Source organism: Ceraceosorus guamensis (genome assembly GCF_003144195.1).
Source record: "Ceraceosorus guamensis strain MCA 4658 unplaced genomic scaffold IE81scaffold_42, whole genome shotgun sequence".
Lineage (NCBI taxonomy): Eukaryota > Fungi > Basidiomycota > Exobasidiomycetes > Ceraceosorales > Ceraceosoraceae > Ceraceosorus > Ceraceosorus guamensis.
Window position 1 is genome coordinate 37,005 of NW_020290037.1, and position 26,908 is coordinate 63,912.

At 56.9% G+C, this 26,908-nt stretch overlaps 12 protein-coding genes across 12 annotated transcripts in view; 6 read left to right on the forward strand and 6 right to left on the reverse strand.

Annotated features, from left to right (window-relative positions):
• Positions 1 to 327, reverse strand: part of IE81DRAFT_173127 (hypothetical protein) — a 2,072-nt gene extending 1,745 nt beyond the window's left edge. The window contains exon 1 of the mRNA XM_025510645.1: positions 60 to 327. Coding sequence (XP_025368623.1) covers positions 60 to 215 — 156 coding nt within the window. The 5' untranslated portion in view covers positions 216 to 327. The remainder of the gene's footprint in view (positions 1 to 59) is intronic.
• Positions 328 to 840, forward strand: IE81DRAFT_173107 (hypothetical protein). The gene has a single exon (XM_025510644.1). It carries the CDS (start codon positions 441 to 443, stop codon positions 780 to 782), a length of 342 nt encoding a protein of 113 aa, XP_025368624.1. The 5' UTR covers positions 328 to 440; the 3' UTR covers positions 783 to 840.
• Positions 724 to 2,074, reverse strand: IE81DRAFT_173150 (hypothetical protein). Its single transcript, XM_025510646.1, has one exon. The coding sequence runs from the start codon at positions 1,808 to 1,810 to the stop codon at positions 899 to 901; it is 912 nt and encodes a 303-aa protein (XP_025368625.1). The 5' UTR covers positions 1,811 to 2,074; the 3' UTR covers positions 724 to 898.
• A 637-nt stretch (positions 2,075 to 2,711) lies between these two features.
• On the reverse strand, positions 2,712 to 3,351 carry IE81DRAFT_173099 (hypothetical protein). The gene has a single exon (XM_025510643.1). It carries the CDS (start codon positions 3,243 to 3,245, stop codon positions 2,850 to 2,852), a length of 396 nt encoding a protein of 131 aa, XP_025368626.1. The 5' UTR covers positions 3,246 to 3,351; the 3' UTR covers positions 2,712 to 2,849.
• A 2,455-nt stretch (positions 3,352 to 5,806) lies between these two features.
• On the forward strand, positions 5,807 to 8,425 carry IE81DRAFT_315021 (L-ascorbate oxidase; the record flags this gene model as incomplete). Its single annotated transcript, XM_025512521.1, has 8 exons — positions 5,807 to 6,060; positions 6,135 to 6,151; positions 6,231 to 6,280; positions 6,356 to 6,856; positions 6,938 to 7,176; positions 7,263 to 7,771; positions 7,860 to 8,190; positions 8,269 to 8,425. 8 exons carry the CDS (start codon positions 5,807 to 5,809, stop codon positions 8,324 to 8,326), a joined length of 1,959 nt encoding a protein of 652 aa, XP_025368627.1. The 3' UTR covers positions 8,327 to 8,425.
• A 203-nt stretch (positions 8,426 to 8,628) lies between these two features.
• On the reverse strand, positions 8,629 to 9,923 carry IE81DRAFT_291777 (DUF298-domain-containing protein; the record flags this gene model as incomplete). Its single annotated transcript, XM_025511919.1, has 5 exons — positions 8,629 to 8,708; positions 8,795 to 8,849; positions 8,980 to 9,146; positions 9,261 to 9,668; positions 9,689 to 9,923. Coding segments are annotated over 5 exons (945 nt in total), but the record flags the coding sequence as incomplete, so codon positions are not given.
• Positions 9,924 to 10,442: 519 nt separating this feature from the next.
• Positions 10,443 to 12,282, forward strand: IE81DRAFT_315027 (riboflavin kinase). Its single transcript, XM_025512522.1, has 4 exons — positions 10,443 to 11,008; positions 11,413 to 11,591; positions 11,747 to 11,849; positions 12,000 to 12,282. Exons 1-4 carry the CDS (start codon positions 10,768 to 10,770, stop codon positions 12,110 to 12,112), a joined length of 636 nt encoding a protein of 211 aa, XP_025368629.1. The 5' UTR covers positions 10,443 to 10,767; the 3' UTR covers positions 12,113 to 12,282.
• Positions 12,283 to 12,676: 394 nt separating this feature from the next.
• IE81DRAFT_334866 (zf-U1-domain-containing protein) lies at positions 12,677 to 13,484 on the reverse strand (the record flags this gene model as incomplete). Its single annotated transcript, XM_025515432.1, has 3 exons — positions 12,677 to 12,987; positions 13,106 to 13,300; positions 13,427 to 13,484. The coding sequence occupies 3 exons, from the start codon at positions 13,482 to 13,484 to the stop codon at positions 12,677 to 12,679; spliced, it is 564 nt and encodes a 187-aa protein (XP_025368630.1).
• Positions 13,485 to 14,082: 598 nt separating this feature from the next.
• Positions 14,083 to 16,714, forward strand: IE81DRAFT_173377 (initiator tRNA phosphoribosyl transferase). Its single transcript, XM_025510647.1, has 3 exons — positions 14,083 to 15,149; positions 15,214 to 16,162; positions 16,251 to 16,714. Exons 1-3 carry the CDS (start codon positions 14,517 to 14,519, stop codon positions 16,448 to 16,450), a joined length of 1,782 nt encoding a protein of 593 aa, XP_025368631.1. The 5' UTR covers positions 14,083 to 14,516; the 3' UTR covers positions 16,451 to 16,714.
• Positions 16,715 to 16,843: 129 nt separating this feature from the next.
• On the reverse strand, positions 16,844 to 19,003 carry IE81DRAFT_324460 (acyl-CoA dehydrogenase NM domain-like protein). Its single transcript, XM_025514236.1, has 6 exons — positions 18,665 to 19,003; positions 18,413 to 18,553; positions 17,932 to 18,313; positions 17,322 to 17,843; positions 17,147 to 17,229; positions 16,844 to 17,056 (listed from the first exon to the last, which is right to left on the reverse strand). The coding sequence occupies exons 1-6, from the start codon at positions 18,846 to 18,848 to the stop codon at positions 17,001 to 17,003; spliced, it is 1,368 nt and encodes a 455-aa protein (XP_025368632.1). The 5' UTR covers positions 18,849 to 19,003; the 3' UTR covers positions 16,844 to 17,000.
• A 1,282-nt stretch (positions 19,004 to 20,285) lies between these two features.
• Positions 20,286 to 21,193, forward strand: IE81DRAFT_173399 (hypothetical protein). The gene is made up of 2 exons (XM_025510648.1): positions 20,286 to 20,586; positions 20,679 to 21,193. The coding sequence occupies exons 1-2, from the start codon at positions 20,400 to 20,402 to the stop codon at positions 21,008 to 21,010; spliced, it is 519 nt and encodes a 172-aa protein (XP_025368633.1). The 5' UTR covers positions 20,286 to 20,399; the 3' UTR covers positions 21,011 to 21,193.
• A 2,589-nt stretch (positions 21,194 to 23,782) lies between these two features.
• Positions 23,783 to 25,301, forward strand: IE81DRAFT_173441 (hypothetical protein). The gene has a single exon (XM_025510649.1). It carries the CDS (start codon positions 24,009 to 24,011, stop codon positions 25,260 to 25,262), a length of 1,254 nt encoding a protein of 417 aa, XP_025368634.1. The 5' UTR covers positions 23,783 to 24,008; the 3' UTR covers positions 25,263 to 25,301.
• Positions 25,302 to 26,908: the final 1,607 nt, after the last annotated feature.

Sequence of the window (26,908 nt, forward strand, 5' to 3'; positions counted from 1 at the left end):
GGGGGGGGTGAGCACGCATACTCACGAGAAACGCGTCAGTCACGCGTCAAGACGCTTACCATGGCTGGGTTGAAGTACTGTTGATGCGACTGATCTTGTCCAGCGGTGTTGTACTGATGATGGCCGTAGCCGGTACTTCCAGTGTTGGATGCGTGCTGCATTCTGCGTTGCTGGGCGTGAGCAGCGGCTTGGATTGGCGAGGGAACTGGCTCCATCGACTGGAGGAGAGACCGCCGCGCGAGAAGATGAATGAGTACCAAAAGGGTGTGCAGTAATGACCGGAGCCAAATGAGACAAAAGTTGGGCGTGGAGGCGGAGAGCGATTTGAGAGAAAGTGCGCGTGCGGGCGGGCGTGCGTGCGTGCGAGCGTGCGTGTGTGGTTGTGGGGGAAGGGGGAAGGAGGCGCGTCTCTGTCAGCAAGGCACGTCGGTCGCGACGCGATGCGCGCGCTGAGGAGCAGAAATGGTGGCAAGCTGCGTTGTGAGGCGCGGCGTCTGTGTAGCGCGTCCCTTTTCAAAATGCGGATGCGCCTGCGCCTCGCGCTTTCCTTCATGCACACTCCTTATGGCCCTGCGCGCGCGCTCGAGCGCGCTGCTGGGCCACAAGCGCTGTGGCCCGAACGCATCGGCCGATGCGCCGAAGGCGAGCCGGCGCCTCGTTGCGGCACATGTGCCGCTCGCTCAGCAGCGTGGTACTCACATCAGATCGAGGCTATCTCCGAGTTGATGTGCTCGCGACAGACTTTGAGGTCGTTGCGAGAGGTCAAGCAGATACTTGACTGAAATGCTTTGCAGGCCAAATGCGAGACCTGCGACGGCTTGTTATGGTCCGGCTCTGTTTCCAGATCGCCCAACCAGTGAGAAAGATGAGCGTCAGCAGAGGCATCATCTCGGTGGCGTCAAAGCCATCCAGTCCGTTGCAGATAGCCATCTTGTGGCATGAGAGCGGTGCGATGATGCGGCACCAAAACTGCGTAACCACAAGCCAGATGGATCTTGGAGGCTTGACCTCCGAGGGCAAAGCGTGAAGTGTCTCGCGAAAGCGTGAAGTGTCTCGCGAATGTCTGTCTTGAACCAGGGCAAGGCCAGACAGAGGAGACTCGTAGCGCTGGAGAAGCCATTACGCGCTGATGGAGCCGGAGGCGATGGACGAGAGCTCTACGAGCCGGGCACGACGTGGTGGTCGAGGGAGATTCGCAAAAGTGGTTCGACTTTCTCGATGAGGATGAAGAGGCTTTTGCAAGCAGTGACGAATCATCCGGGGCAAGCCCGCACTGCTCGGGTCCGATCATGGCAGAAGTGGATGGGAGCACGACTCTGACTCTGGCAGCCAACGTCAAGTCTGGATTGCGCAGATGACCTCGGACGCCTGCTGTGCTGATGAGTGCAGCGGGGACCATCCGCCGTGGCTGCCAGAGGACGCAAACACTTGACTGCTGCAGCAATGCAATGTGACCATCGTGGATGGCCCTTTCAGAGCAGCTCTCAGTGCCAATCCACAAGCCCATGCCCGGGAAGCATTCGCAGAGGCTCCGAGCAACGACCAGGCACCAAGTGCCGATTGTGTGAGAGCTCGGACCGCGTGGCTGATCGACTTCATGTAAACAAGCTGCGATCTCCCTTTGCAAGAGAGCCCAGCAAGGCAAAACAGCAGTCGCAACTGCTTCTTGCGCTTGGGGCGTCTCACTTGATTGCAAATATGCGCTGACGCGCAATCGCAGCCAAGGGCTTCGAGACCGCAACGAGTGGACGGATCGTGTCGACCAGGAGGCAAGGCGGGAACGAAGACGGGCACTTGCTTTGACATGCATCTCGAGACGTGCAAATAGTACTCACAGTCAGGTCCGTCACGGAAGGCCCTACAAGCGCTGAGCTGCAGCCCGGCAGAATGCGTGGTTTAAGTTCTGTCCACTGTCGTACCCTCGCGAGATCAGACCGCGCTATGACTGAGGAAGAGGAGATCGAGCAGCGCGCAACCATCGCGGAGCAAAGCAAAGCAGGCGCACATGGAAGCGTTGTCAAGCGAAGCGACCGATCCCGCCAGGAAAGGCAGGAGACGACGATGGTGCAGGAGCACGCATGTCCAAGGCAAATGTCACGAGAGCGAGCAGCAGGACGAGGAAGCGAGATGAAAGACGAGGTCCGCGTGCGTGACAGAGTTGTCAACAGGCACGCGCGCAGACGATCAAACAGCATGGTGGGATCAGGGAAAGTGAACAGGACGGCAGAATGTCAGCGATGGTGCCCAGGCAAAAGTAGAGGGTCCGCAAAGAGCGAGCGCGATCAGCTCGATCTAAAGGCGGTCTGATGCACCCAAACGTGGACAGCAATGGCGGCCGGCTGACACGGAGTCACGAGTGGGGAAAAAGCGGAGCTAGGCAAGCAAAATGACCCGGTACGCTCATCATTCGCGACTTGGTTGCAAGCATCTGACGAGCGACACGAAATGCCGAGCGGAGGCTGAAGAAGCACATGTGTCATACGCTCGCGCAATCAATGACCCATCTGAGTGGTGCGATGCGTGAAAGTGGACGATGTGTGTATGTGCTTCTTCCGCCTCCTGCCATGGGCAAGTCGAGGCAAAGCTCGAGACCACTCAACAAGATCACTCGTGCCTAGTCGCGGATGGTGTGCGATAACGGCAGCAAAGGAGCACAGGAGAGAAAAGGGAGAAGGAGAGGGGGGGAGGCGTACGCGGTCTTGCAATCAGACTCACCTAAACAGCAGGAGCTGCGCCTATAGCTGTTGCGTTAGATGAGCAAGCAAAGGGCGTTGCGAGGCGGGCTGCCAAAGGTGCGATGCGAAGGGCACGGGCGGTGCGGTGCGATGCGGTGCGGTGCGGTGCTGTGCTCACGACTGTACCGTGAGGCAGCGGCGGATGTATGAGTGTACGGGCAGGGGCAGCAAGCAGGTTTGGCGAGTAAGGGTGCTGCTGTAGGGCAGCTTGGTGGGTGTGCCGGTGGCGAGAGAGCGTACGTGTACGATATACCGGTACGGTACCGGGCTGGGCAAAGTGAATTGAGCAGAAGGGGAGGCGAAAGCGACAGGGGAATGTACGGGGGGAGGTGCTGGCTGCTGCTGATGCTGGTCAGCAGGCGCAGACTGCGTTTGGCGAGTTAGTTTAGGTAGGGGAGCGGTTTTTTCCTCGCGATGAGTCGAGAACTGGTCGAGAGACTGTCGTGGTAGGGAAGGAGGGCGGAGCATCGGTGTGCGTCCAGGATACATAGTGCCGCGCCCGACGTGCATCTGGGAGCAATTATCACAATGGACGCCATGCCAGCGCGCGCGCAGAGGTCAACTCGGGTCGCCGCGGCCGTGCAATTAGGGTGCACGCGGCGACTCACTACGGTGCTGCGAGAGCATTCAGCAGCAGCAGCAGCAGCAGCAGCCAAAACATCCGAGCGCGCGCGTGCGCGCGCGCGGATCGCAATTAAGCGCAAATTTTGGCGGTGAGGCGCCGCGGCTCTGGGTACGCGGGCGCGCGTGCGCCTTCGGTCCCCGGGGCCACGCGGGCGATCGAGCGACTATACGCGTCAGCGTCTATGCTGAGACATACACGATATGAGCGCCACACGCGCCGCTGCTTGCGCCAGAGCACCAAGGGCGTGGCCCATATCTCACTCTCACTCGACCAGCAGCAGCAGCAGCAAAGTCCAGATCGCGATCTCGAGTTCTCTGCATGGGCCTCGTGACTGCGATGCGCTTTCGGCGGGCCGCGCGTGAGGTTGCAGCTGATGTACTGCGGTGACCGTACAGCACACAGACAGCGGCCCTGGAGCCTCTGTCGATTGCTGATGCCATGCACCCGCCATCATGCCTGTACGTACCACGGTTTCATTCGACGCCGGATTCAACAAGGCAAGGCAAGCTGTGGCGGCGGCGCATGGCGCTTGAGACGAGTTAGAGTGATAGTTCGATAGGGATACGTGCTGCTGCTGCCCGCACATGCTGCTGCGATGCCACCTCATCACCCAAGCTCCGACTCGAGACTGTTGCTGGGCCCCACACTCCACGTCACGAGCGCACCAGCCCCCTCAATTCGGTAGAACCCCTAATCACGTGAATGCTGCCTCTGTGTGCTCATCTCTGACTGAGCCAAATGCCTCGTCTCTTTTGATGACGCTCCTGGACGCAAAGCTCAAGTTTGAATCAGTCAGCGAAGGCCATGCAGCAGCTAGCAGTCACCGTCGCGCATATATACTCGCTCACGAGCCTCATGAACGTCGGCGTTTCTCCTGAAACTTGCTGAGATCCCTGAGCGACGATTCGCATCGCCATGCAGTCTCCCTTTTGCATTAGTGATTGATGTCTCATGCATCTCAGCGCGTCCCGCACGCAGTTCAAAGGAGGCACCAGTCACAATTTGAATTAAACATCAGACTCACGAATCGCAGTGCTCATGCAGACGCGGTCGTCGTGACGGTGAGAAGTCGAGAGCAGTCACGAGTGAGGTGCGTCTTTAATGCGTGGTACTCGTAACGGCTGAAGCACAACAGCGCTATAGTCGCGGGACCGCAAGCTATTCGGGTCAGGGCAGCGTGCTCACCCAGCATACTGAGACGTTGAGCGGGATGGGGCTGATCTGATCTGATGGGCTCTGCCTCGGCGACTTGCGATTCACCACGCTGACTCGTCGGATCATGCCTCTGAAAGATTCACTTACTGCATCTGTTGTTGCAGTATACATGGACAAGCATCGGGGCTGAAGCTAGCGCAATGATGAGAAGACCGGCGTTTGCATGAGACTTCATTTACCGTACTCACTCACGACTGCGACGTGCTGATTGATGATTGATGACTTGCAAGGCGCTCAAACAGTCTTGGGCCAAGGAACCTGCTGCCTGCCACCTTTGTGACTGCATCCGCCGTCTACTAGCTACTATGACTGCTACGCTGCTTTGACAAGGCGCAGGAACGCCGCATGAATGAAAGCGACTCAGCCTCTCGTTCATGCGCTTCAGCAGCATGTGCTGAGTGTGAGTGCTGCTTGACCAAGGTTTCAGCAAGGCAGCCAGGACGTATTGCACGCACGAGCGCACACGTATCGGCGTTTGTCTACCGCGATTGACCCAAACCGTCGGTTACGTGAAGCCGGATCAGTGCGAGTGTCTACCATGTGCACAGTGTGCACTCAAGACTCGTCGTCTCATACGAATGTCCATAGATAGGTACGCGGGCCAGTCGCTGTGAAGGGCCGATCAAGGCGGTGCAGCATACGGACGGGACGGGACGGGAAGGCACGATCAAGAACGCCCGACTCTGACTCCTCGGACCGGTGCATGAAGACAGATGACGAAGGGGCATGAAGATTCAGATTGCGATTGATGATCGCTCTCCCAATCGTGAATCAAGACGCCATCGACGCAGTCTTGATTGACACTTTCTCGCCGCGCTTGCGCAAACATCGAAAGCTACGCAAGGTGAGCAATTTTAGCCCTCGACAGATTTGGTCAGCCAGCCAGCCAGCCAGCCAGCTACTCTATCGTCTTTCTTTTGAGAGCGCGCATTTTGCTCGGTCAGATGAGGTGGGGGACCTGCACTGCATGGGGTCCGGTGTCTGCGCCCGAGCTCAGGTCCGCAACCGCCTATACCGCAGTCTCGAGATGGCTCGTTTATAAGGGGCGCCTTTGCTGCTCCCACCGTGCAAATACGGCCCCGAACATCACCGTACTCGTCCTCCCGCTCCTCTCCCCGCGTGTGCATGTCTTTCTATCGCCCTGCTCACTAACCTCGACCGCTTTCGTGTGCCGTTCAGTCAAGAACCGAGGTCAGCTGTCAGCGGGTCAGTACCTGCTGCTCCTCCCACCATGCTGTCCACGCGGCTCCTTCTGCACGCATCGTGCCTTTTGGCAGTGCTTCTCTGCCTCTCCTCGGCGCCATCTCGAGCGGCTACGGTCAAGCAAGGGGTGGATCTGAGGGCCAGATTCACGATACCTCCAGAGGATGCGTCCAACGTGAAACGCGTCTTTTTGGAGGTTTCGCAAACTACGCTCTGGGCTGACGGTCAGCCGGTCCCTGGCGAACCCGTTGTCAATGGCACATCGCCTGGTCCCGTCCTTCGGTGAGCCATCGCTCGAGCACTTATCAATCGCTGTGTAGACCTCCCAGCTCATCTGCATCCGCTCCATGCTGCAGGTTCAAGAAAGGAGATTGTAAGCCATAGGCACCCTTCCGACGCGCGCAAGAGATGGGATGACCTGACCGCGCCTGTCTCTTCCTTGCACTCAACAGTCCTTGTGATCAGAGTCACCAACAAAATGTCCACTTGGAACACAACAATGGTGAGGATGCGTCCGCATTGGGACGTTCGCACACGAGCGCCGCTCACTTACGATATGCTTCTTGCTCGCCTGCAGCACTGGCACGGTCTCACGCAATCCATGACACCCATCTCGGACGGCGTGCCGATGGTCACGCAATGGCCCATCCCGCCCAACACGTGGTTCGAGTACGGCATAAAGCTTCGAGACAAGGGCACCTACTACTACCATCCGCACGTCGATTTGCAGCAAACCACAGCTCATGGTGCTTTCATCGTGGAAGATGGTAAAGAACCTCCATACAAATACGACTTGGACAAGCCCTTGATCCTGGCAGATTACTACTACCAGCCACAAGAAGAGCTCCTTCAGGGTCTGCTTGGCCAGCCATTCAAGTGGCCAGGAAGCGCAAAGGCGCTCTTGCTCAACGGAAAAGCACTGAGCAGCGCACCCTGCAATCAGACCCTAGCTTCGACTTATCAGCTCGACTGCAAAGACGCGCCTCGGAACGCTGGCAAAAGACCAGAGATCGTCCATCTCGGTCATGGCAAGACGATCAGGCTTCGCTGGATCGGCGCGCAATCCGTCATGTACACCGTGAGTCGCTGGTGCCAGTTTCTTTTCATGTCAACAAAGCCCTTTCTTTGGCTCACCACGTGGTCTCATGATCGCATGCAGAAAGTCGCCATCGCCAACCACAAGCAGCGCATCATAGAAGCCGACGGCACTTACACCAAATCTCTCGAGGTGCCCGACATTGAGATCGGACCTGGACAGCGTTACTCGACACTAGTGCACGGCAAGACCAAAGAAGCCGTGGAGCAAGACGGCTCTGGAGGCTGCTACTGGATTCGCCTCGAGAGTCAGTGGCGCAACCCGGGCACCTTTGGCTGGGGCTTGCTAGCCTATCCATCTTGGTGAGTGATACTGTGTGCGCAGAGGCGCGGCTCGAACGCGAAGCTCATATACGTATGCCAATCTTCGAATCCGGTTCGGATCCCAGCGACGTCGACAAGGTGCTTGCGCAGCCCCAGCCTACCCCGGCTCCGATCAACAGTACCGAGAGGATGCTGCCCAACTCGACGTTTGGCTGGATTTCCGGATCTCTGGCGCCGCTCAAGGAGCCCAGCAGCCATCAAGATCGCATGCCTAGCGATTCCGAAGTCTCTAGAAGAGTGATTTTGAATGCTCAGCAGATCAACATCTTGGGATCGATGGGCAACTACTCTCGCTGGACCCAAAACGACGTATGGTACGTCGAGGGTGCGGATCAGCCGATTGGGCGTATGGCGACCAAGGTACCGTACCTCATTCAGCTCTACAAGCGCTTGAGAGAAGCGCCTTCGTGGAATCGCGCCTTTACCACTTCGGATAACAAACATCCCAAAGGCTTTGATCCTCTCGCACAAGTATGGGTGGCCAAGCCGGGCGAGGTGATCGACGTTGTCATCATCAACAACGGAAGTATGGCCAGCGGTCAGACCGAAATCCACACTTGGCACAAACACGGTGGTGAGTCGAGTCGAGCGTCCGAGCGGTTGTTGCGCGCCTGCCTCGGTTCTTTTTTGCTGAGCATCACATTCTGGCCTGTCTGGTGCAGACAAGCACTGGACGCTCGCCTCTGGACCTGGAAACTTTAGCGCAGAGGCCCTTGCACAGGCGCGCTCGAACGGGCAATGGTCTGACCCCATTCCGCGCGACACTTCCACCGTCTGGCCAGGTCCAGGCGAGACGACTGCCGATCCAAAAGTGGTGCTGCCAGCGCACTCTTCAGGAGGCTGGACGGTGCTCAGGACAAAGATTCAGCACATGGACTTGGGCGTGTGGTTGTTGCATTGCCACCTCATCTTTCACGCGGCCATGGGCATGAGCACCACGTGGGCTCTCGATATTCCGAAGCTTGGAGCTTCTTCCTCGCTCTATGATGATCCGTGAGTGCGCCCGCTGCTGTCGAACTGGGATCAAGGAGTGACGTCTTTGCTGATCCTCTCCACTTCATCGCCTGCTAGTGACTACCTCGAATTCGGTCGAAATGTGACCTCTCCGTACACGAACATGAGACCATAGCCGTACATTTCCTCCGCCGTGCCTAGTCAGCGAGTCACTGTATATTTTCGTGCAATACTCCGAGCTCCCTCCACTGCCTCACTATAATGATAATGCACCTTGATCCTTTCTGAACTGCCTTTTGCCGCATCAACCACTTGCGCAAAGCGGCTCTGCAGGACAAGTTCGACGCTGACAGCTGCGCGCAGCACCAGCTGTTCGAGGCTCGCGCCGGTCATTCGATGTGTGCACAATTCATGACATTTTTCCTGTGACTCGTGTGCTGAGGAAGCATTCTGCTATCGTTGTAGAGTTCGATTGTTTCAGCTCGTGTCCATGGCGTCGCTCTTTGGCTGATCGAGCGCCCAAGTCACAAAGTCGTCGATGACCGAGGGCCATGCCGCTGAGAGGAGAAGAGCAGATGGCAACTTCAGCTCCCTTCGACTTGCGCTAGCTGGGGTATGGAGAGAGAGCATCCTCGCAGCTCACCATCAAAGTCGTGTTCTTTAAAATCTGCATCGATTTCTTTGGTAAAGTCGAGGAACTAAAGTGGTGCGATGAAGAGTGATCAGATCAGCTTCTGCCGGTGGAAGTGACCAGCAGCTTGGCGTGCTCGCCGGTCTCCCATATGCGACCGCCGCCAGCTGCGCCGAATCCACCTTATATCGACTCACGAGTGTCCAAGTATCCTTGCTAATGGCGCGACCCCCCGTCTCATTGGTCAAGTACTTTTCCCACAAGTCCAACTGCCTGGCAGTGAAGCGACCAGATGAACCCTCTCGTGCGTACGATGGCGAAATTGGCAAAAGCAGTCTCCAGAACGCGATGGCGGTGTCTAGCTCTGTAAATGTGATGCGCAGGAAGCTTGTCAGGCTACATCGTCCTACGTGCGACAAGCCTGATGGGGCTCGACCAGCCACACCGCACGTTACGGTTCGCAGTCTACCTGACTCACTCAAGCTCTTTTGACCCTCATCTCTGGCGTACGCATACACCCAATCGTACACTCTCGCAAACAGTCCGCCCTTGCCCTCGCTCGCTAGCGCGCCTCTGACTTCAGCATCCTTTTCCAACTCCTCCCTCAGCTTGGGCAGCAGTTGCTTTTGCTTGGCAACCGTATCCGCTCCATCCAACGTCCTCCAGCCCTCTATGTATGCGTCGCGAGTGTAATGTCCCATGCTCGGAGATCGAAGGTAGAAGGAGAGCGGAAGCATTACCGCATCTTCCGGGGAGAGGGAGAGATCTTCACACATGCTCATCGCTCCCTCGATGCTCACATCCGGTCCATCTTCGTCTGCATGCAGCAGTAAGCGGGGTGTCAACAACGCTCTCTGATCGCTGCTGTGCGCTTCTCGGCAAGTGTCTCGGATTTGATGCGCTCACCCTTGTACTGATCGAAGAGCTTTCCCAGCTTCTCTTTGCTCTCCTTTTCCCCTTTAACCCCTCCTCCCGCCGCTTTGGCAGCATTGCTCATAGCCGCATCATCCGCATAGAACGCATCTACAGCAGCTTCGATCCTGTATCCGTTCGCTTTCAACAACCTCTGAGCATCGGGTTGAGTAGCATTGGTGATCTGACGAAGCTGACGAATAGCCGCCTCCTTCGTCGTCTTGCTGCTCGACTGCGCGACAAGACAGCGTGCCGGCAAAGCAGTGAGCAAGTGAGCTTCCCTTGCACCTCGCAGCTTTATCTGGCGACCCCTTCACGCACTGCAGCCTCGCCATACTCGGACTCACCATGGCAGCCAGCTCTCGCGTAAGCGAAGGTTCGCCTCCAAGATCAAGGCCGGAATCCTAATTGGTCGATCTTCACGCGAGCGGTTACCGATACTTCCCTAGCGGATCGAAGCAGATATGTCGAGCAGTATCGGAGATTCGCTGTGGGCGCCTGCCGCAAATAAGATGGTGGTGTGGTTGGTGTGGTGCCGCTGCGTCGTTGCTGCTGAATCGCAAGCACACCTCGTGACGCGCATCAGCTGCCATCTCAAGTGGAGTCACGAGTGAATCCGTGGGACTCTGCACAGGGCAGGCGCGCTCGGGCGCACCTGCGCGTAGCTTGACATTTAGGGTGGCCTACTGGACGCTCACGTGACCGTTGATTGCGACTCATGACTTGACTCGCGCACTCCACCTTTGCACCCGCGCTTCCTTCCACGGATATACGGATTTCGTTAGAGTTGCTCAGGCAAAGTCGAGTCAGAGTTCAGTTCTGAGTCAGCTTACTCGACTCCTTACAGCGCTACACCTATCGGCCACATTCGCCATATTCACGTGATTGCATCGCTCACGACTTCGTGCGTCGAGCGGATCTTGTCTCTCATCATCAGTCCAGATCGAGAGTCCAAGTGGAGTGTGAAAGTTAGAGTTTGAAATCACGAGTGTTCATATCCTTAACTCTACTCCACCCCTCTCTCGCCCTCGCCACCTTGAGCACAGTGCAGGGGGTGAAATTGGTGTTTCGTCATGGCCACATCCGCAACGACATCCACTTCGGGCCCATCCGACAGTCAGACTTCCTCCTCACCCGCACCCGCGCCCGCACCCACGCCCGCTGCCTATGCCGAAGCTAGACGAACGCGACCATCCGTGATCGGAGACGATGCGGGATTGTCTCACGAACAGGGCAAGACTTATCCGATCTACCTGCGAGGAGATGTGCAAAAGGGATTCGGAAGGGGTGGAAAGGAGCTTGGGTGCGCTACAGGTCAGTCTCCGCTCCTCACCTTTTCGTTGGGCTGCCTTGATTGGCGATTCGTATAAGGGGGGAGGGGGAAGGGGAGGGGGAGAAATATGCTGGCACGTTACAAAGCTGGGAAGCTGGTGCCTCACCTCTGACAAGTTCTTCTTCGCATTCGCTTGCGGGAGATGCGCGTGTATGCGCTTTGTTCTGAACGTTCAAACGAACGCAACGACGCGGGCCAGATGCCTCAAAGTTGCGCGCCGCTGGGTTCAATAGCAGTGGTGATGGCAACACACACACACATCCCCCAATCAGTATCATGCTCCCCCCCAGCGTTGCCTTGCAGCATGCTAACTCTTTCTCCTCCCTCTCAACGCACGCTCTCTCATTCCCCCCCCCCCCCCTCCCCTTCCTCGTTACGACCCTAGCCAATCTGCCTTCCAGCGTATTCGACCCGCCCAGCAAGCTGACAGAGACCGGCGTGTACTTCGGCTACGCCAGCGTCGATCTTGACGCTGAGACTGGCGGTGCGAAGGACGGAGGAGTTTGGCCCATGGTGATGAGCGTAGGTTGGAATCCTTTTTACAAGAATGAGCAAAAGACTGCTGTGAGTTGGGGCGATGCGGGCGATGCGCGGGGGGGATGGCGCGCTCGTCCTGTGCAAGGGCGATGTGTTCTAGGGGACGCGCATCTCCGTCTCGACAAGCGTATCGTATCGCTTGCCTCGTCTCACTCATCCTGTCTGGTGTGGGGGCATTGCAGGAGGTGCACATCATGCACGAATTCCAACACGACTTTTACGGCAAGCACATGAAGGTCGTCGTGCTGGGTTACATTCGACCAGAATTCAACTACGTCAGCCGAGGTGCGTTCTCGTCTGCGTTTTGGGAGAGGGGGCGGGGGTCGTGCTTTTGCCCCCCCTGCCCCCTGCCCCCATCTCCAACAAGAGACCAAGAGGTAGGCCGTCGTCACGTGCATGCTGACAGATGCTCAGCCAATCCTTTGGACCTTGCAGAAGCTTTGATAGAAGATATCGAGACGGATAAGCAGGTTGGACTTCGATCGCTGGATAGACCAGCCTGGTCAGCGTACAAGCAGGATTCGTTCTTTGCAGAGCATGCATCGTGATAGACCAAAAAAAAAATCAGATGACCCTCTGAAATCGACACGAATGCATAAACCAACACGCCGAGCAGTGTAGGATCGAGATGCTGAGAAAGCATTGGTTGCCTCACGAAGCTGTGCGGACGGCGCCTCTTGTTATTACATTGGGTAAGATGTGTTTGATCAGGCTGGACAAAGGGAGCGTCTGGGCAAGGTGTGAGCGCTAGGCTATGCTGCTCCTGGTGGATCTGGTTGATCATCGCTGAGCAAGTGTCCGAGGGAGTGTGGCGACTGTGCCAAACCGGTCTTCTCACCGTGCATCCAGTCCGTTCGAGAATGCAAACTTGACGTCGGGGTGCCGCATTCGACCTCGTACAATGCCTCCTGTTCCGACACTTCTTCTTTTGCTCTTGACCAACCGATGCTGCCTCCAATCACGTGCTCAATCCGCACAAAGATTGCGATCAGGACCCTCCGACACGAGCATCGACACTCCATTCCAAAACCACCTGCCCTCGCTGCTGATGCCTTGCCGTGTTGCTCGTCCTTCTTTCAGCTTCCCTCGTATCTATTTCGCCAGCAATTCGGCTACCTTCCAAATCCGGGCGGGGGACCAAAGTTGGGAGGAGGTCTAGCCATCCCAAGCGGAGGAGGTCCCGAAGGCGGTCCTTGACCATGCATACCCATCGGAGGAGGTCCTCCCGACGGACCGCCTACGCCCATACCCATGCCTGGTGGAGGTCGACCGTAGCCTGGTGGTGGACCGAACTGTCCTCCTGGAGGACCTGGACCGCCGGGACCTGGACCGCCTGGAGGTCGGTAGCCGTACCCTCCGCCAGGTGGACCGTAACCGTTCGGCCCGCCCGGACCCATAGGCGGTCTGAAAGGGGGTCGATAGCCTGATATATCAGAAGTAACGCGAGCGTCAGATAGAGTGAAGGCGTGACTTGCAAAATGCTCAGAGGAGCAGGCATGCGTGCATGTATGCACGCATTCCCCATCGTAGCATGCACTCACCTCCACCTCCAAATCCTCCTCCGCCCGAAGCGGATCCCATCCCACCCATCGCCTCCGTAGGTCTGGTCAATCCCACATCTTCGTACGCTCTGGTCACGTCCGCCAAGATCCCTTGCACTTTGGCAGGGTCCAATCCCTGATAATAATCCCTCACATTTTGCATATGGTTTCTGCCCGAATTGTGCGCTTTACGGACTGCGCGGCGAAATGCGGGGGAAAATGGAGTGATGAAGGGGGAAAGGTGAGTGGGTTGGGGGGGAGGGGGGAAATGGATGCGCTCTTGCGATGGGGAAGAGAGTTATGTGATGCATCAAAGCTCACCTGAGGTCGAATCGTGCGTGAGGTACACGTCGCAGTAATCGCAGTAGTGCTTGCCCATCGTGGCGACAGTGCCTCGATGATGCGTGTATACCGGCGCGTCTCTTTCTTTCCCCTCAAGGCGCGAGCACGGCAAGCCTTCAAGGTAGTAGTCGGCGGCAACTTGGGAACCGCGAGCCTTGGCAAGCAAAGGCGGATTGCCGTTTGTTGAAAGAATCGAGGGATTCAGGCAAATTTGGTTCTTGTTTCTTCCTTTTTTTCGCTTCAATGGACGGAAATGCGAGCCAAGGAAGCCTGGCGATTGACTTGAGTTGAAGTTCAACAATTGTAGATGCTGGCAAAGCACTGCAAAGACCAGTCACTGAGCTGCGTGCAGCAGTCACCTAGGGATGGATGTTGGTGGTGGTCAGGCGAAGAGTCACGAGTCGAGCAAGTTGGAAGGAGCCATGCAAGCATCTTGCTCTTGTGCGCTCGCCTCGCTCCCCGCGGCATCGATCGTGCCACAATCACGTGAACCCCGCTCTATGCGCGAACGTCGGCCACACGTGACCGATGCCGAAGGGTTGCTTGTGAAGGCGTGTCGTGTCGTGTTTGCATGCCGGCTGATTCTTGTTTTGAATTCAATTCGCTTGACTTGATTGCTACACAAGTCAAATTAAAGGGTTTTCAAGCCGCACGCTTTCCTGATTCAGCTTCACCAAAGCATGAACTGATGGGAGAATAGCAGTCAAGAGTCAATTGTCAGATAGATCATCGCACGGCCAAGACGTCACGTCAGCTGGATTGGATCGAATTGGATCATCGGACCCAATCGCTGGCATGCGAACGTGCGTTGGACGCAAGATCTGGATCCAAATCCGAATACCAGAATGAAGAATGTCGCTAGGCAGGAGGCCGGTCGTGTAGCCAGACGAAGGGATATTGTTTGACCATGAGCGATGAAAAGAGAACCGAGGAAGTCATTCGCTCCAAGAAATTCCAAAAGGACTACTGAGGACGATCCATCCATCCATCCATCGCATCAGACCAGGTCCGGCAGGAGGGAGAGTCACGAGCGAAAGAAGCAAGACAAGACGCAAGCGCGGATGGATGGATGCATGGGCAATCACGAATAATGCAAGAAGAGACGCCGCCGCGCATATTGGATGCTCGCAAGCAGCACCGCTCCGTCGAGCGGGATGTTCGAAACAGGCTGCACTCTATCCTTTTAGACATTCGCTTCACACAGCAACTCCACTCTCTTCACTTTTCCCACCTGCCCCTCATTCCCAATCTGCGTTGCGGCGCGTGGTACGTCTCGCCACACCTCTCCCGCTGCTGCTGCTGCTGCTGCTGCTGCGTGCCGCCGACCTACTTTAAATCCACCGACGGCCATCTCAACACCTGGGATTTCAGTCTAAAGAGACCCAACTTGGCTTTCTTGAAGCTGACGCTTGAAAAGGGAGGCGCTGTATGCGTCGATTCGACGAGAAGAGGCAAGATCTTGCCTGATGCGCTCAGCAAGACTTTGCCCATCTGGTGCGCCGTGCTCAACGAAGCCTCTTTCAGACGTCATGGCGTGCCGCGCATGGAGCTGCAACGTCAAACAACCTCGCATCACTCGCAAGAGCAGCAGCGGGCTGAGAGGCATCCGCTCGCATCGCTGCGGACATACCTCTCAGCCGTCTCGCCGCAAGAGCATGCGGATATCGAGTCTCGACTGCATGACTGGGCCGAGAAGCTGCTGGTGAGTGACGAGGCCCTTTCCTGTCGTGCGAGCAGAGCTAATACTTCATGTGGGTCGATCGCAGTCATCTGCAATTCAAGTTGCTCGATTAGAGGCGCCTCTCGTGCCATTCTTTATTACGCCATCCACTTTGGGCGAAGCAGCTCAGGAGAGCGTAGAGACCGACGAATTCTCATCGCTTACCTCGGAGCTCGAAGCTTTCAGGCGAGCGACCAAAGATCACAACATCGTGCCTGTTATTTGTGTCTCCGCATCTTTGCACGCGAACGCTCCTGGCCAAGAATCACATTTGCCGCGCACCCGCAAGAGGAAGAAGTCTGGCGTCGGCGTCGGCGATGACGACGACGAGTCGCATTTGGTGGCAGCGGAAACAGAGACGCATGTTCCTCGTCCGGTGGTGCTACCCTCATCAGCATCCAGCACAGTGACAATGTCTGCCGAATCAGAAGCATCGGAGACTTTCACATACGTACAAGGAAGCGGCGACGACGAAGAATCCTGGTCTTTGGGTCTCACCCCCTCCGTCTTTTGGAAAGACCCAGAGAGAATCTTGGAGGAGGTGGATGAAATCTATGCTACATGTGCAGACCAGACCGCGAGGAATGTGGCATGCAGACAAGCATTTGCTCGTCTCAAAGATGAGGAGGAGGAGGAGGAGGAGCTTGAGGAGCATGCGGCGAGGGTAGACCGAAGCGAGGAGCGCTCGGCTCGTCCTGTCGAAATTCCTGCGAGCGGGATCTGGATAGGAGAAGATGCGCCGGAGCAGACGATGAACTTTGCGCGCTTTGCGCTCATTCTACACACTTCCAGGTCTGCCTCATCGGCTGAAACGTTTGGCGACGGCACGGATCGCGCCGAGCCGAGTTTAGGCTCTGCACCGTCTGCGCGCCGGCGGCAGGTCAATCTGGGATGGAAGGCAGGTAAAAAGGGAGTAGGCGCTTTTGCTCATGGTCTCATGAGCGCCGTTGTGAGTTGCTCGGTTCATGCCGCGCCCCCATGCCGCATCAACTCTTGTACGTCGCAAGCCCTCGCTGCATCCCTCTGTTGCTGACCGCCCCCCCCCCCCCCCCCCCCCCCCCCCCATTTCCCAATTATGCCAAGGCGCTCGCTTTGCCGTACCTTGTTCAACAAGCTCAGACTCGGATCGATGTACCAGATGCAAAGGTGGAAGTGATAAGCGAGACTTGTTCAGAGCGGCGCGCCATGCTGATCACTGGAAGTCGAGGATCTTCTCTTCCTGCAGCATTGGCGATCGCCGTCATGCTGGTCGCACACGACGAAGCGCGGCTTCTTCGACGTGAAGTGAGGGCGCACGTCTTGCACCTTCAGCAGCGGGAGCGGGATGCGTCCATGGTCGAGGCGAAGCGAGAGCGAGAGCAAGAGCAAGAATCTTTCGCTGCATCAGCAAAGTCGACGACGAGGCGATTCGTGGATGTTGCCCACGAGCAAAGCGGGAGAAAGCCTTGCGTAGAGAGCAGCAGCGTCCACCAAGCCAATCCCCCTCCTCCTCCTCCTCCTCCATCGCTCACCGTCGAAAGTTTGCGCGCCTTGATCAAAGATGTGCGCCTGACAAAACGAGAAGCTCAGAGGAGGACGCAGTGGGTGACGCAGATAGCGCCAGAGTGGACACCCAGCAGAGCGCACCTCAATCGGGTCAATCAGATCTTTGTCTCTCGTCATTGATCCCGTACGAGCCCAGAAGAAAGACACTTTGATTGCAATGCTCATGATACCGTTGTAGAGTTGTCTTTTTTTGGAAGGTCGAGCAGAATGGGGCTTGCGTGAGGTGACGAGTGAAGAAGAGAGGTCGATCGATGTGGATGTGCGGATGCAGCACTCGGCTACACGCTATCATGCAAAGGCGGCAACGCCGGTCAAGCCCTTTCCAAGAATGAGACCATGGATATCTGTGCGCATCGCAAGGAGAAGAGTCAGCGGAGTGGTGAGCGAGCGAGAGGTCACTGATTGGAGCGACGACGGTGAAAGTCGAGACTTACCATACGTGCCCTCGTACGTGTTGACGACGTGCAGATTGGCCATGTGTCGACCGATGTGGTACTCGTCCGAAGCCGCGTTACCTCTGCACGCGAGAAAAGGGGTCCAACAGATGAGCATGCACGTCGACCATTGTCCGCAGCCGGGACACTCGACAGTCCGCATCGCGTCGCTCACCCAAAAATTTCCGCCAGCTTCCTGGCATGCTCCACAGCTTTGCCGCAATTGTTGCGCTTGACCAAGCTCACCATTTCCGGGCTCCATGTTCCAGCATCCTTTGCCCTGCCCAGCTGCAAGCTGGCCAGCAGACCCAAACTAGCTTCCGTGCTCGCATCCGCAATCTTCTTTTGCTGCAATTGGAAGCCTGCCAAGGGCTTGTTGAATTGTTTCCTGTCCAGAGCATACTGCCTCGATTCTGCGATGCATGCTTCCAGCGCTCCGATGGCTCCCCACGTAATGCCGAATCTAGCAGAGTTGAGGCACTCGAAGGGAGCGCCAAGACCAGGCTTTGCGCGCGATAAGAAAGAGTCGGAAGCTTTGACTCGCACATTGTCCAGAAAGATGGAGCCGGTGACAGAAGCTCGAAGCATCAATTTGTTCTTGATGGGTGGACAGCTGAAGCCTTTGGTGCCCTTCTCTACGAGAAAGCCGCGCACCTGGTTGTCCCATTTTGCACGTGCCCAGATGATGGCGACGTCGCTTAAGGAAAGCATGGAACGCACGTCAGAGTCATCGAGCGGCTGCAGAAGCAATCGAAAGCCGGTCTGGGCTGCTGCTCAGCACTCACGCGTAAGGACTGCTACTGATCCAAGTCTTGCTGCCATTGAGCACAAAATGACCATCGCCATCATCCTCCACGACCGTTTCCATGCCGCTGGGGTCGCTGCCATGATTGGGTTCCGTCAATCCAAAGCATCCCACCAATTCGCCCTTTGCCATTCGAGGCAAGAACTTTTCCTTTTGAGAATCGGTGCCGAACTGGTTGATGGCACCCATGCAGAGGGAAGATTGGACGGACATGATGGATCTGTAGCCCGAATCCACCCTCTCCAGCTCGCGCGTGATGAGGCCGTAAGAAACGTTGTTGACGCCTGCGCAGCCGTATCCGTCAATTGTGGGACCCAGCAAGCCCATCTCTCCCAATCCGGGCAAAATGGTGGGGTCCCATACTACAACCGTGCGCACGCAAACGCCCAGATCAAGAAATGTCAGCTCACCATGCCCGGCCCATCTCATGACCGCTCACGACCGCGCGCTACTAGACTGACCTTCGTTTCTGTACATCTCTGTCACTTTAGGGAGAAGCTGCTCCTGGCAAAACGCTCTCGCATTGTCCCTGATGGAGATTTCCTCTTCGCTCAGATTGTCCTCCACCCTCATCGGATCTTCCCAACTGAAAGGAGAGAACTCTGGCGAGGGATGGCATCGCGAAGTAGGTGTGCGGAGAAGAAGAAAGACGTCAGTCGAAACAGAACGATGGGGAGACAAAAAGGCGCACACTGCGGCACGAGAGGACTGACTGGTCATGTTGAATTCGCCACCGCTCGCCACAAGCGATGGGTCCTGCGATTCGTTACCCCTGACGTGGGCAGTGGAGCTGATGCATCTTCGAGAAGCGCCAAGCTGAGCGGGAAGCGCACACTTGAACGACGTGCGCGATGAGCTTGCTAGGCGTACAGCTCGAGGAACGTTCTGGGGGGACATGATGATGAGGAGGATGAGGAGGATGAGGAGGATGAGGAGGATGAGGAGGATGAGGAGGGTGAGGAGGATGAGGAGGGTGAGGAGGATGAGGATGTGTGGCGACTATCTGGAATGACGAGAAGGAAAGGCAGCGCAGGGATCACAGCAAGTGGCAGGTAGTAGTCGAAGGAAAGGGAAATCAAAATGATATGCGAGCTTTAATTCACGATTATTGCAGGTTCATCACCCGGCAGCGCCTGCATCATGGCACACGCTGCTTGCTGCCTGCCTGCCTGCCTGCCTGCCTGCCTGCCTGCCTGCCGATGATGCTTCTTCCACCCCGCACCATACCGACCGCGCGTGTTGTGTAGCACCGCGCGCGAAAAGAAGCGGCAGCATATATGCACGCGCCCTGCCCTGCCTGCTGATGATGCTCCCTTTGCCCCCGCATCGGCAACCCGGCTCACACGAGTTGCCGAAGCGCATCGAGCGCAGCGCAGCATCTTATTCAAGAGTGATTGGCAGCGATTCGATGCATCCTGCAAATCAGTGAGTGGTGCGTGAGTCACGATCACGATGTTTATGATATATGTGATGCCGCCACTCACGACTCATTGTGAATGTGAATGATCTGGTCGCATACATGCCATGCCACTCGATCGTCAGCCAGCCTTCCACGATCGTGGAAACCGTGTCGCGTCACAATTTCAAGCGGTGGCTCCTTCGACGTCAGGACAAGCTCGATTTGGCGATCGCTACAGCAGTCGCAGTCACGAGTCAGATTGAAAGAGTGCCTGCCAATCAAGTGGCGCGACGGCGGCGGACGGAGTCGCCAGCGTATACGCGGCATAGGCGTCGCTGAGCTCGATCGATCGCGATCGTCTCCCTCTTCAGCCATGGCGATGATGCATCATACGTTATTGTCAAGAAGACGCGATGATGCCTGACGGGCGAATGCTGGTGAATGTATGCGCTTCAAAGGCCTATCTTATCACCCAGCCGCTCCAAGGACTGGATTCGGCGAACGTCGACGCTCGGGATTGCGCCGTCGGTCCACGTCGTCTTTATTGTCTCCTCGATCGTGATCTCAATCAGCTGTTGGCGTATATTGCAGCGTATAGGTGTGCACGCGGGCGCCCAAAAAGCATAAAGCGGTCCAGCGCGCCCATGCATCTCCTTCCATTCCCCTCTCTCCCGCCGCGCAGAGCTTTCCAAGTCTCTTATTCGCATCCACGATTGCCACTGCGCCACTCGAGCGCCACTCCATGCTGCTGTATTTTGACGCAGACAAGGGCATGTCTGGGTCCTTGCTTGCTTGGCCGTGCATGCGCATCGATCGTGTGAGACGATGACGTGCGAGCAAGATGGTCCTCGAAAAGCTGTTTTCCCCCCATCTTTTCTTCACTTGCCTCCTCGTCCTCACAACGCGCTCAACACCACTCACCCTTCGCACCTTGACTTGTTCGACTTTCCTCGGACTTTTCGTACCATCTTCGGGCGCTGGTCGCCTTTGCATACACCCTCCCTCATCATTCGCAGGCGACCATCCCGGAGGGAAGCGCGTCTCACAGCATGCGCCCTTTCAGGACAACCCGTCAGCTTGCATGGATCATGCTGCTGGCTACCATTATCCAAGCATGCTCAGCGCTACCTGCACTCATGCGCCGGCAGGAGGTGCTCCTGATCGGAAACGCCGGCTTGCACGAACGCTCAGCAGGTCAGAGCCTGGTCGTGCTCCCCAAACTTGGCTCGGTGCTGGGTGAGTGAGGGGCCTGTCAGGGTGGGTATCGTCGCAATCACACGTTCCCGCAAGACTGCGATCCTAAACCACTAGAACCCTGCACGAAGCAGGCCATGCCTCCTCCACCTTTGACCCTCCGCCTGCGCTCGCCTTTGCACCTCGCAAGAGATCGCTGGTTCAACTGCTCGAGCTCACTCCGCTGCAAGGTATAGTCAGCGCTTTTCATCCGCACGCACCTTCGGAGACGGCAGACAGGGTACTGGATGGACTGGTTCGATGCAGCATGATCTCGTCCGGAATGCATCGCAGGTCTTTACCTTGCAAAGGAGCTCAGGTAAGCTTGAACTCGCTGGTTGGGACGACGCCTGCAGGTGATGCTGCATCCGGAGCCAAGACGCGGCATAACGGATGGGAAACACACACAGAGAGAGAGAGAGAGTGAGAGAGATGCGGATGCGCGGCAAGAGTCGGAGGGTAGGCGACGAAGCGGATGGAGCGAGCCTGCGATACCGAGGCCTCTTCTGGTGAGACTTTAGAAAGAAGGTGCAAATGTCAACGTACCTCACACCTCGCAGCATCGACCCGACCCGACCCTCCGACACACACACACCGCATTCCTTGTCCCGCGTCCCTCACGCATCGTGCGCTCGCTGTCGGTCGCGCAGTGCACTGTACGGCAGATTCGATCGCGACTCAGCGAACCGGTCCAGCACCCTCGATTCGCTGCCGACATGATCCGCCCCCCGGCACGGCCCTTTCACTCGGTCCGGTCCTCATTCGACTTGGCGCGGGATCTGATCGATGCTGCTACACCGAGCGAAAGTGTGCTTGTCTGTTGTGTATGTGTGATCGTCGTTCGTTAGACAGTGCGGCTATAGTGTGGCCAGAACTTTCCAAACGTGAAACACGCTTCATCGAGGCTCGACTTCCTTGCTGCATGGGCGGACTTCTTGAGTGAGCCGTGAGTGAGGCTTTAAGACCGTTGTGCGTGTGCATCGGAAATCCGTGAGGTGTGCCACTGCCCGACCATATTGCTCGTCGTCGGTGACACCTTTTTGCAGTGCATGGCTGTGCATTCATGACACACTGTTGTGACTGATTCGTGATTCCAATCGAGTCCATGGCTGCGCTCCACGAGGTGCGCTCATGGCATTCGTGATTTGTCAATCGCACGAATCTGAAGCAGATAGAGTACGCGGGTTCAAGAGGTGTACCGTCATATAAAGCAAGACCGGCATGCAGTCTTACCGCGGCCACTACGCCCCGGCAAGAACAGCAGCTTCTTAATTGTGATGCGAAAATACAGTCACGAGTAGTATGAATGGCCGGTGGCCCGCAGTGTGCACGGATGGAGATTGACTGCTGCTGTACCGGTCCGGTATGCAGCATGGGTGGAAAGCTGATGTGGGTGCGGGAAAGCGCGGAGGGGATGCATCAGACTCAAGGGACTCAAGAGACCTGTGCTGATGCTGCTTCATCGCTGAGGACAGGCGATCAAGTCTCGATCGTGAGTGCAGCATCTTATACGCATCAATCATCAGGCACGCGCAGCATCAACTTTCAATCGTACGCGTGGATTCAGCATCAGACCGGGGCGCCGCTACAACGGCCTGGCTGGGATCAGCGTTGCGATGTGATTGTTTGGCTCAAGTCGCGCGCAACAAATCATCAGCAAGACGAGGGAAGGAGCGCACGCGCTTGCACATGACCAGCAGCAGTCACGCTCGAGAAGAAGAAGAAGAAGAAGAAGAAGAGGAGTCGCGGGTCGCGAGCTTCGTCATCGCATATCACACAACTCCAAGTCGGGCCCGCGCTCCGGACCCCGGCGATTCACGCTGCTGCATGTCGACTCGCCGTGATGCGTGCCTGCTGCTGCTTGTCAGTAGTACGGTACCGGTACAGTGCACATAATACGACACGGCACGAGTCCCTCAAAGCCGTGCACGCGATCGATCCTTTGGCGATCCGAGTCGTGTGATCTCTGCACCATCAGATCATACAGTATGATGCTGTATGCTGGTTGCCGACCGCGCGTCTTATCGAGATCGTCGCAGTAAGATTTACAGAAGAGTATGTGTTGAGTCACACTCAGACTCTCTCATCTCCTTGCCTGACAGTCTCGAGCAGCTAACAGCTCCTTTTGCTACGACGTGCTGCACACCCCACAACTACTCGTGACTCACGACTGTAGGTAAGGAAAAGTCAAGAGTGCGGTGCTGGATCGGGACGTCTTTATTCGTGATTCACTGCTGCGCTTCCGCGCTCGACCATCAGCGTCATGATCAGCATGCAGCAGCAGCAACATGCAGACGCCTGGCCGCGCTGAATTCAGCTCAAGCTCAGGTTGTCCCGGACCCGCGCGGAGGCTACGAGGTGTATAGGTGCATGCTAGCTGCTGATGCATATACTGTACATCTCCATAAGGGCGCAGCAGCTGCCTGCAGCATCTCCACCGTATGCGCAAGCCTTGGTCCCTAATGAAAGAGTCAGAAGAGTCTCGACTCGATCTAATCTTGAATATATAGAAGCATGCAGCTATATACAGCATATAACCGCCATATAACCGCCGCCGTACCCGAGCTCGATGTCCTGCTGCTCCTGCTTGTTATTGCTGCACACTCCTACGAGGCTAACTTACATGTATGCTGTACCTATACTCAGACTGCAGCACATTACGCACCAAGCAACGCCTATATATGTAGCTGCATGCTGTGACCGGAGAGCGGGAGCGGGGAGATCATCTTCTTGTGTGCATGTGTGCGTGTGTGTGCGTTTGTGCGTGCATCCGCGCGTCGCGTACGGTACAGTCAGAGTATATACCGGTATATACCGGCTATGTGCCTTGCCATGCAGTCATCACAAGTGCTGCGCGCTTCGCTACCTTGGCCCTGCCATTTGACTGCACAACCCCACAAAGCCGAAAGCAGCCACAACGAGCAGCCGCGGCCGACGGGGCGAGCGGGCGAGCGCGGGCGAGCGAGTTGTAGGTGGGCATACCGACGACTCACGACTCACGACTGACGACTGACGACTCACGACTGTAATCCCATCGGATTCCGATCGAGCAAGCAGCTTTCACACACATAACAATCGTGCACCCTCCCCCTCATCGGCTTTCTTTCCCTCCCTCCTCGCCACACACACACACACACGCGCGCACGCACGCATCCCCACAACGTCCGCTCTTCCATCCTATCACTCTGCACACCACACCTTGTAGGTCTCTCGTCACCGTCTAGACATTCGACGTCTTTTGCGTTCTGCATTCAGCGCACGGCCTGCAACTTTGTGTTCAGACAGACCGCACGCAGAGGCGTGCAGGCCACTCACACCAATCCAGACTCAATCCCCTCCAGCACATCAGCTGGCTGTCTCGGCACATTGCCGCCCACACATTTGTCTTCAAACTCACCCACCCCCCAGCCCTTCTTCCCTTCATCATGGCGCTCAACTTGGACGATCTGATCGGCTCGATGCAGAATGGCTTTTCAGCCGGAGATCGCGGTTCGGATCTGGTGGCCATGAGGGAAGAGCTACGGCGGACATTAGGCGAGCACGCTCTTGGTCCTGGTGGTAGCAGTAGAGCTGGACATGCCGGGGATGGTAGCGGAGGTAGTTTGGATATGGACTACGCGGAGAGCAGTAGCGCGATTGGCAGGAACGCGGGTGGGAATGCGCAGCACTCTCACACTCTTACGGCTGCGTTGGATGATGGTGATGATGATGTGATGGGCATGGAAGGTGTGGACACGCCAAACGGAGGTGCTCCCGAGCATCAACAGCCGCACTCTCATTATCAACATCATCATCAATCATCTAATGGAAGTGCAGCTGGCGCTGCACACTCTTCAGCATCGTACATGTATGGATACGGCGTCCCCGGCCGGGTCGGCGGTAGCTACCCTGCATACGAGCATGGCACAGCGGGCATGTCATCTGCTTCTTCACCAGGTATGCGCATTCCCAGCTCGAGCACCGCTCATCGCGCCTTTGGCTTTGGTCATACCAGCTCCAATGGGTCATACAGTAGGGCAGCAGCAGCAGCAACAGCGGGACATCCATCCACGTCCGGCACCGGTACGGGACGGCATAGCATGGCAAAGATGGGCGCATCTCCAGCATCCGCATCGACGACCAACTATTCACCTCATTCCTTGGCTGCCTTTTCGCCCTTTCCAGCAACATCGCTAGCTTCCAGCGTGGCCACTTCTACATCCACTTCCACACATCACGATCATGGTTTTAGTCCGGGATCGAACATGACGAGCGAGAGCGCAATGTCTATTGCTAGTCCTGGACCTGCTCATGCGCCTGCCAACACACCTCAACAGACGCCGGTAGAGAGTCGAGGGGCACATATGCGCCGTCCATCGGCATCAGCGCAGCAAGACATGACGTGGTCAAGCGCAGAAGGTCGAGACGGGTCTTATGGACGCTTCGCTGCCATCGATGATTCTTCGCCCAATCCTTATCCAAGATCGAGATCTGCATCAACGCTTCAACAGAACGGACAGACGCACACTCTGGACGAATCAGCTCTGCACGCTAAGCTCGTCGCCTCGGCCGCTGCGAGTGCGAATATGGGTGCGGGTGCGCAGAGCAACACGGCAGCGCCTACTCCTCCGCGTAGTCCGGGATATCAAGCACGAAGATCCGTCGTTGGTTTTCAACCGCCGCCCTCTTTTCCTGCTTGAGAGGGAGGGGGAAGAGCGTATTGCGACGAGCCGGGGGGGCCGCGTTGGGGGGGGAGAATGCAACGCAAGGATGGCGCGCAGACGTTGCGGGCCCCAAGGAAATCGTCCGTCCAGCTATTGGAACAAGGGCGGATGTAGAAAGCGCATTCAATTTTCTTCTAAATCGCCGACTCTTTCGCTTTACATGCCCGACGGAGCGGCCACGGGTCTTGTTGTGAAGTCTTCCATGCGTAATTTCGAAATTTTGGCGCTGGCAATGTGCCGGCTTTCTGAAGCAAGCATCGACGATCGCATTGCGTATTGTTGTGTCGGCATACTTGCTACTACCGTACGTGCTTTCGGAACTCAACACCGGACCCCTCCCCCTCTCCCCTCCCCAGCGAGCCCGAACCGCACTCGCCCGACCCGGAAGCCCTCGTGGCGCTTTTTCTTTAGCGCATCTGGACGCCACGCAAGACGGAACCGGCCAATGGATCCTTTTTGTCACGCTCAATTACTTTTATGCTCGACTTACGTCGCATCACACCGCATCATACCATCTTCAAATCTTATCCCCATCGCAGTCCAGTACAACGCATCACCCACCTCTCGTCAAGCTCGCACGCCCTCGGTTCATTAGATGCGAAATCACAATCCACGTTCGGTTTCCTTTTTTCTTCGCATTTCCTCTTTCTCGTCACCGCATCGCGATCAAATCAAAGCGTGCGGTGGTGTTGGGGTATTGTACAGGGGCACAGCATGGGGGGGAAAAGTGTGCGAACTTGAGAAAGCATAGACTCATAGAGGGGTCTATGGGAGACGTCACGAGGGTAAAATACCGGAACGGGGCTTGTGATGCGTAGCACTGCTGGTCATCGAGCACGACTAGCCCCCCCGCGGAGCATGTGCTTGCTGTTGCAGTCTTGACCACATGGTGCGGGAACGCGAGGGGAAAGTCGGATTTTTTTTTTTTTTTGGCAGACGGCTCATGCGTGGGCGCTTTGATGCCGAGTTTTTCGGTAGGCCTCATCCGAAGCATGCCATGGGGATGGACGCATGATGCCGATCAATTAAGTTGTCGAAGAGCGGTCTTGCTTGCTTGCTGATGCTTTGCCCGGACGCGCATCAGAACCGAGGGGGGGGGGGGGGGGGGGGGGGGGGGGGGGGGGGGGGGGGGGGGGGTTGCAGCGAAGCGCGTGATGGGTGAGCACTAGCATGCGGGCATACGGGGGAGGAGCGAGGGGGGGGGGGCAGAGCGATCGAAGGCCCCGCGCTTTCCAAGTGCGAACTCCGTTCGTCGTTGTCGTCGTCGCGCGAGAGCAGGCCAAGCGTCGCAGCCTCGCAGCCTCGCAGCCACGCGTCACGATGCCGTCGACCGAGGTGAAGCGTGGGAGATTGGGGAGGTCGATGCGCGCGTTGCGGGGATCGATGGGGCTGGGAATGTGAGGAGGCGGCAAGGGAAGGGGAGCAGATGGAGCTGGAGATGGGTCTGGAAGTGCTTGGTCTGCGAGGAGCGTAGCATAGCTTGCTCATTCGCGCTTCTTGCGCTGCTGCTGCTGCTGCGCAGCTGCTGGACGAATTGGCTGCAAAAGCTGTGGGCGGCGTACAGTGTGCTGCTGCTGCTGCTGCTGCGTTTGGATTGGCGGAAGGGATAGGAGGCTCTGATG

Coding starts and splice junctions, on each gene's coding strand:
- IE81DRAFT_173150 (XM_025510646.1), bottom strand. CDS start 1,810: ATGCATGTCAAAGCAAGTGCCCGTCTTCGTTCCCGCCTTGCCTCCTGG.
- IE81DRAFT_315027 (XM_025512522.1), top strand. CDS start 10,768: ATGGCCACATCCGCAACGACATCCACTTCGGGCCCATCCGACAGTCAG. Junction 11,592..11,746: donor AGAATGAGCAAAAGACTGCT/GTGAGTTGGGGC, acceptor GGGGCATTGCAG/GAGGTGCACATCATGCACGA. Junction 11,850..11,999: donor ATTCAACTACGTCAGCCGAG/GTGCGTTCTCGT, acceptor TGGACCTTGCAG/AAGCTTTGATAGAAGATATC.
- IE81DRAFT_173377 (XM_025510647.1), top strand. CDS start 14,517: ATGCATGGGCAATCACGAATAATGCAAGAAGAGACGCCGCCGCGCATA. Junction 15,150..15,213: donor ACTGGGCCGAGAAGCTGCTG/GTGAGTGACGAG, acceptor GGTCGATCGCAG/TCATCTGCAATTCAAGTTGC. Junction 16,163..16,250: donor CCCATGCCGCATCAACTCTT/GTACGTCGCAAG, acceptor AATTATGCCAAG/GCGCTCGCTTTGCCGTACCT.
- IE81DRAFT_324460 (XM_025514236.1), bottom strand. CDS start 18,848: ATGTCCCCCCAGAACGTTCCTCGAGCTGTACGCCTAGCAAGCTCATCG. Junction 18,554..18,664: donor TGGCGAATTCAACATGACCA/GTCAGTCCTCTC, acceptor ATCCCTCGCCAG/AGTTCTCTCCTTTCAGTTGG. Junction 17,057..17,146: donor CACGTACGAGGGCACGTATG/GTAAGTCTCGAC, acceptor CGATGCGCACAG/ATATCCATGGTCTCATTCTT.
- IE81DRAFT_173441 (XM_025510649.1), top strand. CDS start 24,009: ATGGCGCTCAACTTGGACGATCTGATCGGCTCGATGCAGAATGGCTTT.
- IE81DRAFT_173399 (XM_025510648.1), top strand. CDS start 20,400: ATGCGCCCTTTCAGGACAACCCGTCAGCTTGCATGGATCATGCTGCTG. Junction 20,587..20,678: donor CAAACTTGGCTCGGTGCTGG/GTGAGTGAGGGG, acceptor TGCACGAAGCAG/GCCATGCCTCCTCCACCTTT.
- IE81DRAFT_173107 (XM_025510644.1), top strand. CDS start 441: ATGCGCGCGCTGAGGAGCAGAAATGGTGGCAAGCTGCGTTGTGAGGCG.
- IE81DRAFT_173099 (XM_025510643.1), bottom strand. CDS start 3,245: ATGCACGTCGGGCGCGGCACTATGTATCCTGGACGCACACCGATGCTC.